Consider the following 20,606-nt stretch of genomic DNA (forward strand, 5'->3'; position numbering starts at 1 on the left):
TCTTTTTATTGTTATATTATACAGGAAAAATGACATGAATACATTGAAGTAACAACACTTACAATGTCTCAAAAAAGGCATTATCTTAAAGATTGGAAAAAAATTTTGTGATAACAAAAAAAGACCTACTAAGCAGAAAAGTGAGAGAAAAAAAAAGAACCCATTAGGTGTACAACCCCGGAGTCATGCGTCATACAAAAAGCTTCTAAAGATAAACGTCAAACCACCAGCAAGAAAAGAAAATATACTAAAAAATTTACAATTAGATTGTGGAAAAATTATATCAATTAACTCAAATGATAATAACGAGCAAATGAGCCCCATCTTTTCTCAAAATCAAATAAAGGTTCAAAGGTCCGACTTCTAATTTTCTCCAAACTAAGACATAGCATCACTTGAGAGAACCATTGTGACAAAGTGGGAGCTGATGTATCCTTCACTTCAACAAAATGGCCCTCCTAGCTATCAATGTAACAAATGTAATAACATGCTGGTTAGACACAGAAATACCATGAGTATTTTGAGGAATTATTCCAAAAAGCAAGTTAATTTATTAGATTGTAGATTAATTTTAAGTGCTTTAGAAATTGTTGACAAAACTGACTTGCAGAACTGTTTCAATATAGAACAAGACCAAAACATATGTGTCAGTGTAGCTATCTCAGTTTTACATCTATCACAATGACTATCAGCATTAGAAAAGATTTTAGAGAGGCTCTCCTTTGTCAAATGATAACGATGTACAATTTTAAATTGAATCAATGAATGGCTAGCACAAATTGAAGAACAGTTAACCAACTTCAAAATCCACGTCCAATCCTCCATCATAAAAGTCAAATTAAGTTCCTTTTTCCAATCCTGCTTAATCTTAGATAAAGGACGCTTATCCCATTGTAATAATAAATTATAAATTCTTCCAATAGAACCCTTAATCAAAGGATTCATACTCATAATAGTATCTAACAGGTCAGCCTCCAATATGTAAGGAAAATTACTCAAATATTTTTGTAAAAAATGTCTAACTTGAAGGTATTGCAGAAAGTGTGAATATGAAAGAGAATATTTGTTCAAAAGACATCAATCTATCTCCTTTAAATAAATCCAAAAAAGAATTAATACCTTTATTTTTCCAAAATAAAAAAATTGGATCACTCAAAGAAGGCTTAAAAAAGTAATTTCGATAAATTAAACTACAAAGTTTGATTTTTTTAAATTAAAAAAATTGCGGAACTGGAGCCAAATTTGTAAAGAATACTTAATCCCAGGATATAGGTTTAAAATAACAACTTTAACTAATTGCATAGGTAAAGGAGCCCCCAATAACAAGGTTAGATAAAACTGTTTTACAACTTTCAGTTCCAGGTCCACCCAAACTGGCCGATCACTCTTATCAACCCAGTATAACCAAAAAGACATATATCGCACATTAACAGCCCGATAATACATTCTTAGATTAGACAAAGCAAGACCTCCATCCTTTATCAATTTTTGTAAGTGACATTTACTAATTCTTGGTCTTTTATTATTCCAAATAAAAGATAAAATAATAGAATCAGTCTGATCAAAAAACTTCTGAGTCAAAAAAACAGGAATATTCTGAAATAAATATAAAAATTTCGGTAAAATCATCATTTTAACTATATGAATACGACCAGCAAGTGAAAATATAAGTGGACTCCATCGACTAAATAAATACTTCATGGAGTCTACTAAGGGAAAATAATTGGCTTTATAAAGATCCTTATATTTTTCTGTAATTATGATACCTAGATATCTAAAAGAGTCTGTAACTTTAAAAGGAGTATTATCATATATAGAGACAGAATCATTTAAAGTAAACAATTCACTTTTACTAAAATTTATTTTATATCCTGAAAAACCTCCAAATTCATTAAATAATTTTAGCAAGGCAGGAATAGATTCGTCAGGGTTAGATATATAAACCAATAAATCATCAGCGTAAAGAGAGATCTTATGCATGGTCTCATTCACAAAAATCCCATGGATATTTTTAGCCTCACGAAGAGCAATAGCAAGGGGTTCTAATATTAAATTAAACCACAAAGGACTTAATGGACAGTCTTGCCTTGTTCCCCGTGAAAGCTGAGAAAAAGGAGACCTACAATTGTTAGTGACAGCAGTAGCAATAGGGGCTTTATATATCATTTTAATCCAATTATTAAAATTAGCACCAAAGCCAAATTTCTCTGAAACATTGAGTAAATATTTCCATTTGACTCGATCGAATGCTTTTTCAGCATCCAAAGATACAACACATTGTGGAGTTTTAAAAGAGGACAAATAGAAAATGTTAAATAGTCTCCGAACATTTGAAAAAGAGTAGCGACCCTTTATAAAGCCTGTTTGATCTTTACAAATAATTTTACCCAAAATATTCTCCAACCGATTGGCCATTATCTTTGACAGAATCTTAGTGTAAACATTCAGTAATGAAATAGGTCTATATGAAGCACAGTCAGTGGGATCTTTATCTTTTGTAAGAATTAAAGAAATAGAAGCCTCATAAAAAGCAGAGGGTAAGTCACTTTTCACAAAAGAATCCTTAAACATTTCCAACATATACGGAGAAAGCAACTTCCCAAATTTTTTATAAAATTCTGCAAGATAAGCATCAAGTCCCGGGGACTTACCAAATTGCATTGAAAAAATAGCTTTATGAATTTCGGCTTCAGTGATTTGAGCATCAAGAGTTTTTTGATCCTCAGCCGAGATTTTAGGAAAAACAATCTTTCGTAAAAGAGCATTTATTTCAGAGGAATCTAACGGACATTGAGATTTATAAAGCTCAGCATAAAAATCTTACTAATTTCTTCAAATTCCTGAGCTAAGGTACCATCTTTCCTACGAATTTTCATGATTTCCCTTTTGGCTGCAGCCATTTTTAATTGAGATGCGAGCAGTTTATTATTTTTATCTCCAAACATATAAAATTGGCTCTTTAACTTAAGCAAATATCCTTCAATGGGATGAGTTAATAATAGGTTATATTGTGATTGAAGTTCCACCCTTTGTTTAAATAAATCAGTATTGGGGGAAATTGCATAGATATTATCTAAATCTTTAATTTGTTTTGAAATTCTATCTAATTCTGCTTTAGTTTGTTTTTTTAAGTTTAGCTGAATAAGAAATAATCTGACCATGTAAAAATGCTTTAAATGTATCCCATATAACTAATTTAAACATACCCCCTATATCATTAAAAAGAAAAAATTCTTTTATCTGGGTTTCAATGAAACTGACAAAGTCAGAGTTTTGCAATAATGTCTGAGACATGCGCCAAGGTGGGTGGGCAAGAATGACATCAGCAAATTCAAAAGACCAACTCAGAGGTGCATGATCAGATATAGCAATAGCGTCATATTCGCAAGTTTTAACACTAGGCAAGAAGCGGGGATCGATTACAATATAATCGAATATAAAAATCGAATATTTTTTATAAATGAGATACCTCCACAAATCAATCAACCCAAAATCAATCAAAAAGGAATTAATAAATGACGTGGATCGATTTGGAAGTCGCTGATTGGTTGAGCTCTTATCAGTCATAGGATTTAAGCAGCAATTAAAATCCCCACCCATTATCAGCATACATTTATTTAAATCAGGCAGTAAAGCAAATACCTTTTTTTAAAAAAGGGTCATCTAAGTTAGGACCATACAAATTTAACCAAAACAACTTTTCTGTTACAAATTGTTCCTTTAACAATTAAAAATTTACCATTAGAATCTGATTCAATATCCTCTTGAATAAATATATTAGGTTTAATAAAAATAGACACACCTTTTGTTTTACTCTGAGAGGTAGAGTGGAATTGCAAACCATTCCACCATCTAAAAAATCTATTTTGATCTCCCATCCTGATATGTGTCTCTTGAGCAAAAATTATATCAGGTTGGAATCGGTTAATAATTTTAAAAGTCTTTTTTTCATTTAATAGGATGATTCCAACCACGTACATTCCAACTTATTATATTAATCAGTTTAAATGCAATACTATAATTTTATTCTACTTTATACATAGACAGAGCACATACCAATACGGGATGATCAAAAGTGGCGGTGATGAAGAATACAACCAGATAAAAAACACACATGTTCTGGAATCACCCAATGGGAAAAAACTCCTAACTCTAAACCCACCTACCCACCCACACCTGGAAGCCCGAAAAAGGCAAGCGATCTACGATAGAATTCAAAGCTGCTGACTGCTCTGTCTGTGTTTTCTTTCCCTCCCCCCAGTTAGTAAAAAAGTAGAGTGACCTTGTAAAAAAACAGTAAAGTCTCAGCAAAAAAAAGGTATTTACATTCCATCAACTAATAAACAAGAAAGAACCAAAATAATGTTATCTCTTAGGGAGAAAAACCAGCGCCATCTTTAAGTTTAATATTAATTCCCTAAAAAAGCTTTAAATTCAGTTATAAAATGTTATAATAAAACAGAAAAAATATATAAAATGCCCTTTTAATATAAAAAACAACCAATTAGCTAATTTTAAAAAAAGAAACAAACCAAGTATTAAATTAAAGGAGCAAATCCCCTTATCTTCTTCTCTCAGTTGTAGAATGTTCAGAGATCATTTAGACAGAGATACTTCAGCCATGAATCTTTCCAAAGGAAAACCAACAATATGCAATAATGAACAACTCTCCTTGTCTTCTTTAATTAGTCTCTCAATGAAATATACAAATGACCTTCATAAATATTCTTTCCAAAATGTGTATAATATACAGATAGCCAAACAACCTTTCAGATAGTTCATTCAGCAGCGGTGTCAGTAACGCTGGCGGGTATAGTCTGAACAAAGTCCAGTGCAGCTTTTGGATCAAAAAAAGTACGAGGAGGAGAATTAGCAGGAAAAACTTTAATTCTTGTCGGGTACCTCAAAGACGGAAAAAGTTTTTTATCATATGCTTATTTCATTACCAGGGCAAATTTTGATCTTTGTTCCATTATCTCTCTTGGATAATCTTCATAAAAGCGGAGCTCAGATTCCATAAATCTAAAAACTCTCTGTTTTCTTGCCTGTTGCATTATTTGATCTTTAATTTTAAAGTGATGAAAGCAAACCAGAACAGATCTTGGTTTACTAGAGTCCTTCAGTTTTGAAGTAAATGCCCTGTGTGCCCTTTCTATAGCAGGCGGCTTTGGTAGAATGATAGGAAATAAAGTGTGGAAAAGCTTACCAAAGTAAGCCGTTAGATCTCCATCTTCAGCTCCTTCCTGCAGCCCAACAATTCTTATATTCCTTCGTCGAGACCTAGTTTCCAGGTCTATAATCTTATTTTGATATCTTTCCAAATGAGTTGTAGCTTCAGACAACTTTTGCTTAGTTATCTTCAATTCCTCTTCATGTGAAATAACTTGAGTTTCCAGATCTTTAAGTTTTCCCAGAAATGACTTCATTTCATTACTATTCTTTTCCAGTTGGTCTTTAATTGATCCATTCTGATCCTTAATTGAATTCAGTGTCTGAACGATATCTTCAGCCCACGATGGCATTTCATCAGATTTTTCCTTTTGCACCTTTCCTTTCCCATTACCTTTATCACTAGGTTCAGGTAAATTCTCCCCACTTCTTGTAGACAGACATATTGTTCCCCTCAAGAATCAGCAAGTAAAAATTTTAAATTCAAAGCTTAAACTAGGGGGAAAGAAAGAAAACTAAGAGCAGCTCAAAAATACTGCTACTCCATTTGCAGTCGGGCCGTCCTCCACCACCATTTTATCATGAGCTGATCCATTCTCCCATTTAGTCCCTCTCCCCTGCCTTCTCACCATAACCTTTGATGCCCTGGCTACTCAGGTACCTATCAATCTCTGCCTTAAATACACCCAATGACTTGGCCTCCACTGCTGCCCGTGGCAACAAATTCCACAGATTCACCAGCCCTCTGGCTAATAAAATTTCTTCGCATCACTGTCCTGAATTGGCGCCCTTCAATCCTGAAGTCATGCCCTCTCGTACTAGACTCCCCCATCATGGGAAACAACTTTGCCACAACCACTCTGTCCATGCCTTTCAACATTCAAAATGTTTCTATGAGGTCCCCCCTCATTCTTCTAAACTCCAAGGAATACAGTCCAAGAGCGGACAAACGTTCCTCATATGTTAACCCTCTCATTCCCGGAATCATTCCAGTGAATCTCCCCTGAACCCTCTCCAACATCAGCACATCCTTTCTTAAATAAAGAGCCCAAAACTGCACACAGTACTCCAAACGAGGTCTTACCAGTGCCTTATGGAGCCTCAACATCACATCCCTGCTCCTATACTCTATTCCTCTAGAAATGAATGCCAACATTGCATTCGTCTTCTTCACCACCGACTCAACCTGGAGGTTAATCTTAAGGGTATCCTGTACGAGGACTCCCAAGTCCCGTTGCATCTCAGAACTTTGAATTCTTTCCCCATTTAAATAATAGTCTGCCCATTTATTTCTTCTGCCAAATGCATAACCATACACTTTCCAGCACTGTATTTCATTTGCCACTTCTTTGCCCATTCTCCCAATCTATCCAAGTCTCTCTGCAGACTCTCTGTTTCCTCAGCATTACCGGCCCCTCCACCTATCTTCGTATCGTCAGCAAATTTAGCCACAAAGCCATCTATTCCATAATCCAAATCGTTGATGTACAATGTAAAAAGAAGCGGCCCCAACACGGACCCCTGTGGAACACCCTTGGTAACTGGCAGCCAACCAGAATAGGATCCCTTTATTCCCACTCTCTGTTTCCTGCCAATCAGCCAACGGTCTATCCACGTATGTAACTTTCCCGTAATTCCATGGGCTCTTATCTTGTTAAGTAGCCTCATGTGTGGCACCTTGTCAAAGGCCTTCTGAAAATCCAAATATACAACATCCACTGCATCTCCCTTGTCTAGCCTACTTGTAATTTCCTCAAAAAATTGCAAATAAGTTTGTCAGGCAGGACTCTCCTTTCAGGAAACCATGCTGAGTTCTGCCCATCTTGTCGTATGCCTCCAGGTACTCCGTAACCTCATCCTTGACAATCGATTCCAACAACTTCCCAACCACCGATGTCAAGCTAACAGGTCTATAATTTCCTTTTTGCTTCCTTGCCCCCTTCTTAAATAGCGGAGTGACATTTGCAATCTTCCAGTCCTCCGGAACCATGCCAGAATCTATCGACTTTTCAAAGATCATCGCTAATGCCTCCGCAATCTCCACAGCTACTTCCTTCAGAACACGCGGGTGCATTCCATCTGGTCCGGGAGATTTATCTACCCTTAGACTATTCAGCTTCCTGAGTACTTTCTCTGTCGTAATTGTGACTGCGCACACTTCTCTTCCCTGCCACCCTTTGGTGTCCGGTATACTGCTGATTTCCTCAGTGAAGATGATGCAAAATACTCGTTCAGTTCCTCCGTCATCTCCTTATCTCCCATTACAATTTCTCCAGCATCATTTTCTATCGGTCCTATATCTACTCTCACCTGTCTTTTACTCTTTATATACTTGAAAAAGCTTTTAGTATCCTCTTTGATATTATTTGCTAGCTTCCTTTCATAGTTCATCTTTTCCCTCTTAATGACCTTCTTAGTTTCCTTTTGTAAGCTTTTAAAAAACTTCCCAATCCTCTGTCTTCCCACTAATTTTTGCTTCCTTGTATGTCCTCTCCTTTGCTTTAACTTTGGCTTTGACTTCCCTTGTCAGCCATGGCTGCATCCTTTTTCCATTCGAAAATTTCTTCTTTTTTGGAATATACCTGTCTTGCACCTTCCTCACTTTTCGCATAAACTCCAGCCACTGCTGCTCTGCTGTCCTTCCCACCAGTGTCCCTTTCCAGTCAACTTTGGCCAGTTCCTCTCTCATGCCACTGTAATTTCCTTTACTCCACTGAAATACCAACACATTGGATTTCGGCTTCTCTTTTTCAAATTTCACAGTGAACTCAATCATGTTATGATCACTGCCTCCTAAGGGTTCCTTCACCTCAATCTCTCTAATCACCTCTGGTTCATTATACAACACCCAATCCAGTACAGCCGATCCCCTAGCTCCCAGAGACATGCATCCTTTAGCCACGTCTCAGTGATGGCCACAATATCATACCTGCCAATCTGTAGCTGTATGAGAAGATCATCCACCTTATTCCTTATGCTGCGTGCATTTAAGTACAACACCTTAAGACCAGTATTTGGTACTTTTTGCTTTCATTGCACTGCAACTTTATTGCACTGCAACTCATCCCAATGGCTGCAGATTTGCCCCATCACCTGAATGTCCTTCCTGACATCTTGACTGCTCAGTATCTTAGATTTATTTCTGTTTTCCCCCTCCTCTGCTCTATTATTCCAGTTCCCATTCCCCTGCCAAATTAGTTTAAACCCTCCCTAACAGCTCTATTAACTTTCCTGCCAGGATATTGGTCCCCTTCAGGTTAAGGTGTAACCCGTCCATTTTGAACAGGTCATACTTCCCCCAGAAGAGATCCCAATTATCCAAGAATCTGAAGCCCTGCCCCCTGCACCAGTCTCTCAGCCACGCATTCATCTGCCTGATCCGACTATTCTTGCCCTCGCTAGCACGTGGCACAGGTAGCAATCCCGAGATTACTACTCTGGAGGTCCTGCTTCTCAGCTTCCTTCCTAACTACCGGAAATTTCTCTTCAGGACCTCCTCCCCTGTCCTATCTATGTCATTGGTACCAATATGTACCAAGACAACTGGCTGCTCGCCCTCCCACTTCAGAATATTCTGGACCCAATCTGAGACATCCCGTACCCTGGCACCTGGGAGGCAACACACCATGCGGGTATCTCTATCAGGCTCACAGAATCTCCTGTCCATTCCCCTGACTATGGAATCCCCTATGACTACCGCATTCCTCTTCTCCCTCCTTCCCTCCTGCACAACAGTGCCAGGCTCAGTGCCAGAGACCCAGTCACCATCATGTACCTACTTACAAAGACGTTGCCTGGATTGGAGGGTGTATGTTATGAGAATAGGTTGAGTGAACTTGGCCTTCTCTCCTTGGAGCGATGGAAGATGAGAGGTGACCTGATAGAGGTGTATAAGATGATGAGAGGCATTGATCGTGTGGATAGCCAGAGGCTTTTTCCCAGGGCTGAAATGGCTAATATAAGGGGGTATAGTTTTAAGGTGTTTGGAAGTAGGTACAGAGGGGATGTCAGGGGTAAGTTTTTCAAAAAGAGAGTGGTGAGTGTGTGGATTGCGCTGCCGGCAGTGGTGGTGGAAGCGGATACAATAGGGTCTTTTAAGAGCCTCTTAGACAGCTACATGGAGCTTAGAAAATTGGTAGCCATGCACTAGGGAAATTCCAGACAGTCTCTCGAGTAGGTTACATGGTCAGCACAGCGTTGTGGGCCGAAGGGCCTGTAATGTGCTGGAACTTTCTATGTTCTATGTAACCTTCTGAGAGAGAGGGACTGAGAGACACCGGTCAGTGTACAGATATCCCCTGAGAGAGAGGGACTGAGAATACTTGTCAGTGTACAGATATCCCCTGAGAGAGAGGGACTGAGAGACACTGGTCAGTGTACAGATATCCCCCTGAGAGAGAGGGACTGAGACACACCGGTCAGTGTACAGATATCCCCTGAGAGAGAGGGACTGAGAGACACCGGTCAGTGTACAGATATCCCCTGAGAGAGAGGGACTGAGAGACACCGGTCAGTGTACAGATATCCCCTGAGAGAGAGGGACTGAGAGACACCGGTCAGTGTACAGATATCCCCTGAGAGAGAGGGACTGAGAGACACCAGTCAGTGTACAGATATCCCCTGAGAGAGAAGGACTGAGAGACACCGGTCAGTGTACAGATATCCCCTGAGAGAGAGGGACTGAGAATATTTGTCAGTGTACAGATATCCCCTGAGAGAGAGGGACTGAGAGACACTGGTCAGTGTACAGATATCCCCCTGAGAGAGAGGGACTGAGACACACCGGTCAGTGTACAGATATCCCCTGAGAGAGAGGGACTGAGAGACACCGGTCAGTGTACAGATATCCCCTGAGAGAGAGGGACTGAGAGACACCGGTCAGTGTACAGATATCCCCTGAGAGAGAGGGACTGAGAGACACCGGTCAGTGTACAGATATCCCCTGAGAGAGAGGGACTGAGAGACACCGGTCAGTGTACAGATATCCCCTGAGAGAGAGGGACTGAGAGACACCGGTCAGTGTACAGATATCCCCTGAGAGAGAGGGACTGAGAGACACCGGTCAGTGTACAGATATCCCCTGAGAGACACCGATCAGTGTACAGATATCCTCCTGTGAGAGAGGGACTGAGAGACACCGGTCAGTGTACAGATATCCCCTGAGAGAGAGGGACTGAGAGACAGCAGTCAGTGTACAGATATCTCCTGAGAAAGAGGGACTGAGAGACACTGGTCAGTGTACAGATATCCCCCTGAGAGAGAGGGACTGAGAGACAGCAGTCAGTGTACAGATATCTCCTGAGAGAGAGGGACTGAGAGACACCGGTCAGTGTACAGATATCCCCTGAGAGAGAGGGACTGAGAGACACCGGTCAGTGTACAGACATCCCCCTGTGAGAGAGGGACTGAGAGACACCGGTCAGTGTACAGATATCCCCTGAGAGAGAGGGACTGAGAGACACCGGTCAGTGTACAGATATCCCCTGAGAGAGAGGGACTGAGAGACACCGGTCAGTGTACAGATATCCCCTGAGAGAGAGGGACTGAGAGACACCGGTCAGTATACAGATATCCCCTGAGAGAGAGGGACTGAGAGACACCGGTCAGTGTACAGATATCCCCTGAGAAAGAGGGACTGAGAGACACCGGTCAGTGTACAGGTATCCCCCTGAGAGAGAGGGACTGAGAGACACCGGTCAGTGTACAGATACCCCCTGAGAGAGAGGGACTGAGAGACACCGGTCAGTGTACAGATATCCCCTGAGAGAGAGGGACTGAGAGACACCGGTCAGTGTACAGATATCCCCTGAGAGAGAAGGACTGAGAGACACCGGTCAGTGTACAGATATATCCCTGAGACAGAGGGACTGAGAGACACTGGTCAGTGTACAGATATCCCCTGAGAGAGAGGGACTGAGAGACACCGATCAGTGTACAGATATCCCCTGAGAGAGAGGGACTGATGAAGTCTGGTCAGTGTACAGATGTCTTGATGACAGAGAGTGACTATTCCGTGTACAGTTAACGCTCTCAGATTTTTTAGTCTCTCTCTCTCTGTCTCTTATTATTCTGTCTGTAACTGATGAACTCTTTCTCTCTTAGTCCCCCAGGTTTTGAAGGCTTGTGCAGAATTCATCGAACAACACGGAATTGTAGATGGAATCTATCGTCTCTCTGGAATATCATCCAACATTCAGAAACTGCGGTAACGTGCTGTCTCTCACTCCCCATCCCTACCTCACTCCACCTGCCTGTCACCCAGTCATTTGCTCAGCTTGGTTCCTTCTTTCTTTCATTATCTTCTCTTTCACATTCATACTCTCTTTTCTTTTTTGTGTGTATTAGACATAAGACTCTGACTGTCCTTAGATTTTGTCCCCCTGAAACTCTTTTCTGCTTTTTCTGATGTTGTGTGTTGTTCTCTCGCTCTCTTTATTTTTCCCTTTCTCTTCCCCTCTGCATCTTCCTCTCTCCTTCCTTTCCTTCTTATGATCCAGCTCTTTCTTGCGGTTTCAATTCTCATATGGAAATGATGAGACGCCCTGGTGTAGGAAAGGTGAGACATTCCCTGGTGTGGGAGGGGTGTGACGTCCTGGTATGGGAAGCTGAGACCCCCTGCTGTGGGAAAGCAAGACCCTCTGTTGTGGGAGGTGAGACCCCCGGTGTGGGAAAGACAGAGACTTTATAAACAGAGGATGGGCCAGAGGGCTGGGTGTGGAGAGAAGTGGTGTTCTCATATACAAAACACAGGAGGCTGGTGCATGGAGAGAGCAAATCATTCCATGGATTCTAACGGACGGGAGGGATGGGGAAGTGGGAAAAGGTCACCATCTGGAAGGCTGAGTGAGCTGCTGTCCCTGATTCCATCCCCAGAGTCTCAGCAGGTTTGTCTTTGCCCACAGGCAGGAGTTCGACACGGAGAAGACAGTCGATCTGTCGAAGGAGGTGTACCTACAGGACATACACTGTGTTAGCTCCCTCTGCAAGGCCTACTTCCGGCAACTGCCCAACCCCCTGCTTATCTACCGACTATATGATAAATTCGCAGTAAGTCTCCATGACTGTAGGTACATAGAACAGCCTCTACACTGTCCCATCACACACTCCCAGGACATGGGTCAGACACAGAGTGAAGCTCCCTCAACACTGTCCCATCACACACTCCCAGGACACGGGTCAGACACAGAGTGAAGCTCCCTCTACACTGTCCCATCACACACTCCCAGGACACGGGTCAGACACAGAGTGAAACTCCCTCTACACTGTCCCATCACACACTCCCAGGACACGGGTCAGACACAGAGTGAAGCTCCCTCTACACTGTCCCATCACACACTCCCAGGACACGGGTCAGACACAGAGTGAAACTCCCTCTACACTGTCCCATCACACACTCCCAGGACATGGGTCAGACACAGAGTGAAGCTCCCTCAACACTGTCCCATCACACACTCCCAGGACACGGGTCAGACACAGAGTGAAGCTCCCTCTACACTGTCCCATCACACACTCCCAGGACACGGGTCAGACACAGAGTGAAACTCCCTCTACACTGTCCCATCACACACTCCCAGGACACGGGTCAGACACAGAGTGAAGCTCCCTCTACACTGTCCCATCACACACTCCCAGGACACGGGTCAGACACAGAGTGAAACTCCCTCTACACTGCCCCATCACACACTCCCAGGGTACAGGTCAGACACAGAGTGAAACTCTCTCTACACTGTCCCATCACACACTCCCACGGTACAGGTCAGACACAGAGTGAAACTCTCTCTACACTGTCCCATCACACACTCCCAGGGTACAGGTCAGACACAGAGTGAATCTCCCTCTACACTGTCCCATCACACACTCCCAGGGTACAGGTCAGACACAGAGTGAAACTCCCTCTACACTGTCCCATCACACACTCCCAGGGTACAGGTCAGACACAGAGTGAATCTCCCTCTACACTGTCCCATCACACACTCCCAGGACACGGGTCAGATAATAGGAATCACACCCCCAACTACTTGCTCACACTCTGAACTGCTTGGTTGTCAGGATGCTGTGAACACACAGATGGAAGCTGATCGTCTCCTGAAAATTCGTCAGGTTCTACAGGAACTGCCCCCCTCCCATTACAGGTAAAAATCCCTCGCACTCTCACTTACCTTCCCTCACTGATCCCCTCACAGCATTGCACTTCCTCACCCTCCACCCTACCCCTCTGATGACTCTCTTGTTCCCAGGACCCTGGAGTACCTAATGAGGCACCTCCTGCGAATGGCTTCCCACAGTCAGCAAACCAACATGCACGCTCGTAATCTGGCTATTGTCTGGGCCCCCAACCTGCTGAGGTAGGACCAGCTCAGTCGCTCTCTTACCCCTCATCTCTCACTCCCCTCCCTCACTGCTCCTACCTCACTCCTCCTCCCTCACTCCTTCTCCTCACTCCCCCTTCACTCTTTATCACTCACTCCCCCTCCTTCATTCCTCATCCCTCACTCCCCTTCTATTTTTTTTTGTAATTTATTTTTTATTGAAGTTCATCATCAAACAAACTTTTCCATAAGATGTATTTCAGATATTGTACGTATATATCATATAGTCATATATGCCACACTTCTCCACAGAATATTTATCTGAGGTATACACTTATAGAAAAGAGAGGAAAGAAAGAACAAGCAAAAGGAGAAAACTATGTTCAAGTCGGGAGTGATCTCTTTTTACAACATATTCGTTGATTTGTGAGAATAAAATCAGGCCTATGAGGTGTTATGTAGTTAAACCATTTTTCCCAGTAGGAATTAAATTGTTCCAATTTATGATTAACAGATGCTGTTATCTTCTCCTTTTTGTAAATGTTCATTGTAATTTCCATCCATACATTTAAAGTTGGGCTCTCCTGTGATAACTGTTTCCTGGTAAGGGTCTTTTTACCAGCCACCAGCAGTATATTCATTAAATATTTATCTCTTTACAACCATTCTTGAGGTATATACCCAAAGTATATGGTCTTACTTTCTAAGGGTATTTCACATTTAAAGATGTCTTGTACAGCATTGTGTATCCCACTCCAATAGTCTTTGAAAATGGGGCATTCCCAGAAAATATGATATTGGTTTGCATTTTGATTTCCACAATTTCTCCAGCAAGCAGGGGAGTTACTAGTATAATGGGATTTCTGAGAGGGTGAAATAAAATACCTTATCAAGTTTTTCCACCCGAACTCCCTCCATTTCTGTGAACTGGTACACTTCCATTAATACCTCCAGATTATTGTCCAGTCTTCCTCAGATATTATTATCCCTCCCTCCTTCTCCCATTTTGTTTTAATGTATGAAGTTGAATGTGTTTTAAGATTTGACAAACCCTTACACATGCTTGAAATGATTCTACTACTGTTATCTGAATTACATGCTTTTCTAATTAGCTCTATCAAACATGTACTTGCCTTGGTTATATTTTTTACCCTCCTATTAACATACTGTTGCATCTGTAAATACTGATAAAAGTCTTGTTTTTCTAATAAGTGTTTCTCTTTGAGCATTTCAAACTGAACAGTGTTCCTTCTTTCATTATATTACAAATAGCTGTTATTCCTTTAGCTGTCCAGTCCTTAAATCTAGCATCCAGTTTATTCAGCATAAAATCCGAGTCATTTGCACACCATTTAAGAATTGTAATATCTCCCTCTAGTTTATAATAGTTTTCCATATTTTAAGAGTCCATTTCACCCAGGGGTTATCAATAGTATTTATGCACCTTTGTAGGTTGTTATCAGCCAAAATTGCTTGTATGGGGGTGGAAAGTATCCTCTCCTCAATGTTTTTCCATCGAGTGTCATATGATGGGTTGCACCAGCATATCACAGCCTCAACTGTGCTGTAAAGTAATAATCTGTAAGAGAAGGTAGGCCCCATCCCCCCTTTTCCTTGGCTAATTGCAAAGTTTTGAGATGAACTCTAGGCCTTTTACCTTGCCATCTATATCTTGATAACATTTTGTTCCACTCATTGAGTTGATTTTGATTAATCTCTATTGGTAGGGTCTGAAAGAGATATAATAGTCTGGGCAGTATATTCATTTTAATGGATTCAATCCTTGACCTAAGACTAAAAAAAGGAATTAGGTTCCATCTTGTTATAGCTTTCTTAATTTTTTTTATATATAGGCTGATAATTGCATTCTGATAATTTTGCCAAATCTTTTGGCATAATAATGTCCAAATATTTGAAAGACTCTGTTTGCCATGTCCAAGGATATCTACTTTCAATTTCTCTTGGTGGGCTATTGTTATATGAAAGTAATTGGGCTTTATCTATGTCGATCTTGTATCCTGATAATTGACCATATTGTTCAAAGGATTGCATCAATTTAGGTAAAGAGTATGTTGGTTGCCCTAAATAGATCAAAATGTCATCTGCGTAACAGGCCAATTTATGCTCTGTTCCTTAGAGATAATGCAAAGAGTAGCGGTGACCATGCACAACCCTGTCTCGTGCCCCTTTCTAGAGTAAAACTATTTGATAAATATCCATTGATTTTAATCCTAGCAGCAGGGTCGTCATACAGTGCCTGTATAGTTTTAATAATTGTGTCATGGAAACCAAATCTACATAAAACTCTGTAAAGAAAATTCCAATTAACGGAATCAAATGCCTTTTCAGCGTCCACGCTTACCACTATTGCTTCAATTTTATTTTTTTGTTTATGATCCATAATGTGAAGTGTCCTTTGTATATTGTCTTGTGTTTGGCATTGTTGTATAAAACCTGTCTGATCATTATGTATCAGTGTGGGTAGAAACTCTTCTAATCATTTGGCCTTGATGGAGGTAAATAATCTACAATCTACAGTAAGAATGGATATTGGTCTAAGTGACCCACATTCCATTTTATCCTTGCCTTCTTTCGGTGTAGCTGAGATTATCACCTCCTTCCAGCTGGGGGGCATTTGTGCCTTTTTTCGAGCCCAGTTCAGTGTGGGGAGTAAGACAGGAATTAACTCATTTTTAAATTCTTTGTACCACTCTGCCGTATACCCATCTGAACCTGGTGACTTGCTTAATTTAAGCCTGCTAATTGCAGCTTTTAGTTCAACTTCAGTTATGTCAGCAGTCATCGTTCTATTTTGTTCTTCGCTTAAAGTGGGTAACTCTAGAGAATTCAGGAAAGTGTCAATTTGGGTTATGCTTCCCCCTGGGACTTTGGAATATAGAGTTTTGCAAAACACTTCAAAAGCTTCTTGAATTTCACTTAGCTTATCTTTTTTTTTATCATTTTTGTTCTTGGATCCCTAATCCTATGAATTGTATTTTCTGCTACCTTTTTTTTTCAGTTTCCACACCAGTAATTTCATAGACTTAGATCCACTTTCATAATGTCTCAGTTTCAGAAACATTAAATTTTTTCTGGTTTCTTGCGTAGCCAAACTATTAATTTCATTCCTAATTTTTAAAATTTCCTCTAATGTATCCTGTGCCAAATTCAATGTGTTTTTTTTCTAGTTCCTTCAGCCTGTTTTGTAATTCCTCTGATGTTTTATTCCTTATTTTTTTCTTATATGAAGATATCGCTATGATTTTCCCTCTTAAGACAGCCTTCATAGTATCCCATAGAATGGGAGGTGAAACCTCTCCATTATCATTGAATTCTAAGTAAAGACCAATTTCTTTTTTAATTTGTTCCTTAAAATAGGGATCATTGAGTAGACTTGAATTTAGTTTCCAAATAGTATTCTTTGGTAGCAGGACAAAATCAACAGATAAATATATAGGTGCATGGTCACTTACATCTACTGTCCCAGTTCCACAGGTGTTTATTTTGTCTTTGTCTTCTCCAAATGTTATGAAATAGTCTATTCTTTTATTTACAGAATGGGGGCAGAAAAATGAGTGTAATCCCTTCTGTTGGGGGAAAGGTCCCTCCATATATCAATTAGACTAACATCCTGTGTTAACTTTCTTATATAAGGATTTTGTTTCATAGATTTTTCTATTGGAAGAGTCTAACTTTGGTTGTGATTGTAAATTTAAGTCTCCCCCTCATATCAGGAGACCTTCTGTTTCCGTTACCATAATGTTAGTAAATTTCTAAAAGAAACTAATATCGCTTCCTGGGGGTGCGTATATATTCAATAAAGTAACTTAATTTCTGTCTATATTCCCCCTTACCAGAATATATCTGCCCTCCTTATCTCCCATTTCAAATACTTTTTCAAAATTTAGCTTGCTTGAGATGAGAATAGCAACTCCTCTCCTATGTCCTGATTTATATGAGGAGAAAAATAAATTAGTGAAGCCCATTCTCTTTAATTTTCCATGTTCATTATCACTTAAGTGAGTTTCCTGTAAATATACTACATGGGCTTGTTCTTTTTTCATTTTGGATAAAATTTTACTGCGTTTGATTGGATTTAACAACCCATTGACATTAAAAGAAATGAATTTTGCTTTGCTCTTAGCCATGTGTACTTATCTGTCAATATATCATTGAAATTAGCAGAATAAAATTTAATTGATCTACTCCCTGAACAAATAAGAACCAAGAAACGCGAATAATAAAAAAAGGCAATGAAGGTGTGATTCCAAGGCTGGGGTCTCTAGATGACCCTGGGTTGAGCTGGAGGAAACGTCTAGCCTGGGGGACAGCCCCTCCTACCTGTGAGTTGAGGGCCCCCGTTGCAGTACCTATAAAAGTAAGTGAACATGTCTATGTCCATTGCACAGAAAAGATTTCCCTGTGTATTCCTCCCATATATATATTCTGACTTAGGTGGGGAAAAAAGGAGTGAATGAATGAATAAAAAATGAGTAATATAAAATCCACATTATAATAAGTATTTCTTGAGATAGGTATAGCACCGTCTATTTTCGCTCCCGTTTAGCTTATCAACACTTTTAAAGTTATCCAAACCTTATGGCTCTTCTGGAGGGGGTGAGGGTTGTCTGTAGAAAAATCAGTCTCTTCCTGATATTCTCTCGTCCTCCTCCCGTCCCCGGCTTTCTCGGTTCTCTTACTATTTCCCAAGCAGATCGGGATAACTGCTCAACCAGACTGTCCCTTGGTTTGATCACGCTGACGGGCAGTCCTCTGGTGTTCATGTCTGTAGTCGCCTCTTCCACCGTTTGATACAGCTGCGTCCAATCTTCATAAAACACTCGCAGTTTAGCAGGGTACGGAGTTTGGAGGCTAATCTTTCCTTACTTTAATATCCACTTTACTTCAGAGTATTCCTTACGTTTCTGCAGTTTGATGGTGTATTAGATCTAAATGTCACCTGATAATTCGTCCGTCTGCCAGCTGAGGTTCTGCTCCCTGACCGTGACAACGCCAGTGGTCCTGTGAGAAGTCTCTCGCACCAAGCATTCGCTGCCTGGCGCGCAGAGCGTAGATGTGGTTCATGGCCTCTTGCTTATGGCAGATTTGCTCCTTGCTGGCCAGTTGTTCTGTAGTCAATCGAGTTCTTTTCCTACCTGTTGGGCTGACTGGACAGCCTTGTAAAACTTCCTTAAACTTGAACTTAAGGACCACGGATAACGGTATTGTCCGTTTGGAAAACGCGCTGGTTCTCTTGTGATAAACAATTCAACGCGGGGTTCCATCCAATACGCTCAATACATTACAACGCCTTGTTATGTTTCTAATCCAATTTCTGTCCCGAAATCTCTGTGGAGGCTGTGGGCTGCGGGTCGGTGTCTGCTGGCAAACTTTGCTGTTTTCGGAACTGCCACAGTCTGTGAGATGGGATTGGCAGAACCTGCCTAGGGCCTCGGTTGACTGCTTCCTGAAGCACGTTCTGTCCCAGGAAAACTCGTGCGTTTGGGATAGAGTCCCGTGTCTTCCCATCTCGGACTCAAACAATCCACGCGGGGAAATAGAAAGCAACACATACAAGAGGGAAAGGGAACGTCTTTGTCCGTGCATTCCTGTGTCATTATGGTCAGTCTTGTGATGAAATCATCTACCTTCTCGTCGGGATCTGTCGCAGCTGGGAGAATCGGAAGCGTTCTGATTAAGATATTGTCCTGCGTCCTCCAAACATTGCCCAAAACCTCAAACGTGTCTGTCAGTTCAGATTGCAGAACAGCGAAGTACTTCTGCCTGACTTCTGGCGAGAGCATACAGAGCAGTTTGAGTTTCGTTGCTTCTTCCAGCCTTCAGACATAAAATATAGAAGCCAAATTGGGCCATTTGGCTCGCTGAGTTTGCTCCACCGTTTCTCTCTCAGCCCCAATTTCCTGCCTTCTCAGGTTATCCCTTCATGGACTGATTAATCAGGAACCTATTCATAGTCATAGTCATACTTTATTGATCCCAGGGGAAATTGGATTTTCGTTACAGTTGCTCCATAAATAATAAATAGTGATAAAACCATAAATAGTTAAATAGTAGTATGTAAATTATGCCAGGAAATAAGTCCAGGACCAGCCTATTGGCTCAGGGTGTCTGACCCTCCAAGGGAGGAGTTGTAAAGTTTGATGGCCACAGGCAGGAATGACTTCCTATAACGCTCTGTGTTGCATCTCGGTGGAATGAGTCTCTGGCTGAATGTACTCCTGTGCCCAACCAGTACATTATGTAGTGGATGGGAGACATTGTCCAAGATGGCATACAACTTAGACAGCATCCTCTTTTCAGACACCACTGTGAGAGAGTCCAGTTCCATCCCCACAACGTCACTGGCCTTACGGATGAGTTTGTTGATTCTGTTGGTGTCTGCTGCCGTCAGCCTGCTGCCCCAGCACACAACAGCAAACACGATAGCACTGGCCACCACAGACTCGTAGAACATCCTTAGCATCATCCAGGCAGATGTTAAAGGATCTCAGTCTCCTCAGGAAATAGAGACGGTTCTGACCCTTCTTGTAGACAGCCTCAGTGTTCTTTGACCAGTCCAGTTTATTGTCAATTCGTATCCCCAGGTATTTGTAATCCTCCACCATGTCCACACTGACCCCCTGGATGGAAACAGGGGTCACCGGTACCCTAGCTTAAGGTATCTCTGCCTTAGATATACCCAATGACTTGGCCTCCACAGCCACCTGTAGCAATGAGTTCCACCACCCTCTGGCAAAATAAATTCCTCCTTATTGTCGTTCTAAATGAACCTTCCTCTATGCTGAGGCTGTGCCCTCTAGTCCTAGACTCCCCCACCAAAGGAAACATCCTCTCCATATCCACTCCATTCATAAGTTTCAATAAGAATTTCTCCTTCCCGAATTCCAGTGGGTACAGGCCCAGAGCCATCAAACGCTCCTCATAAGACCATAAGGTATAGGGGCAGAATTAGGCCATTTGGCCCATCAGGTCTGCTCCTCCATTTCATCATGACTGATCTGATTTTCCTCTCAGCCCCAATCTCTTGCCATAATGGTAACCCTTTCATTCTAGATCATTCTCGTGAACCTCTTGAATGTCAGCGTGTCCTTTCTAAGGTAATGGGCC

At 41.2% G+C, this 20,606-nt stretch overlaps 1 protein-coding gene across 2 annotated transcripts in view; it reads left to right on the forward strand.

Moving 5' to 3' along the window:
• LOC134341283 (rho GTPase-activating protein 30-like) overlaps window positions 1-20,606 on the forward strand; it is a 100,371-nt gene that overhangs the window by 18,476 nt on the left and 61,289 nt on the right. The window contains exons 2-5 of one of the 2 annotated variants that reach the window (XM_063039157.1): window positions 11,272-11,374; window positions 12,072-12,216; window positions 13,219-13,301; window positions 13,407-13,514. In XM_063039157.1, coding sequence (XP_062895227.1) covers window positions 11,272-11,374; window positions 12,072-12,216; window positions 13,219-13,301; window positions 13,407-13,514 — 439 coding nt within the window. The remainder of the gene's footprint in view (window positions 1-11,271; window positions 11,375-12,071; window positions 12,217-13,218; window positions 13,302-13,406; window positions 13,515-20,606) is intronic. The other variant, XM_063039158.1, reaches the window with a different exon arrangement.

Source organism: Mobula hypostoma, assembly GCF_963921235.1.
Source record: "Mobula hypostoma chromosome 13 unlocalized genomic scaffold, sMobHyp1.1 SUPER_13_unloc_1, whole genome shotgun sequence".
Lineage (NCBI taxonomy): Eukaryota > Metazoa > Chordata > Chondrichthyes > Myliobatiformes > Myliobatidae > Mobula > Mobula hypostoma.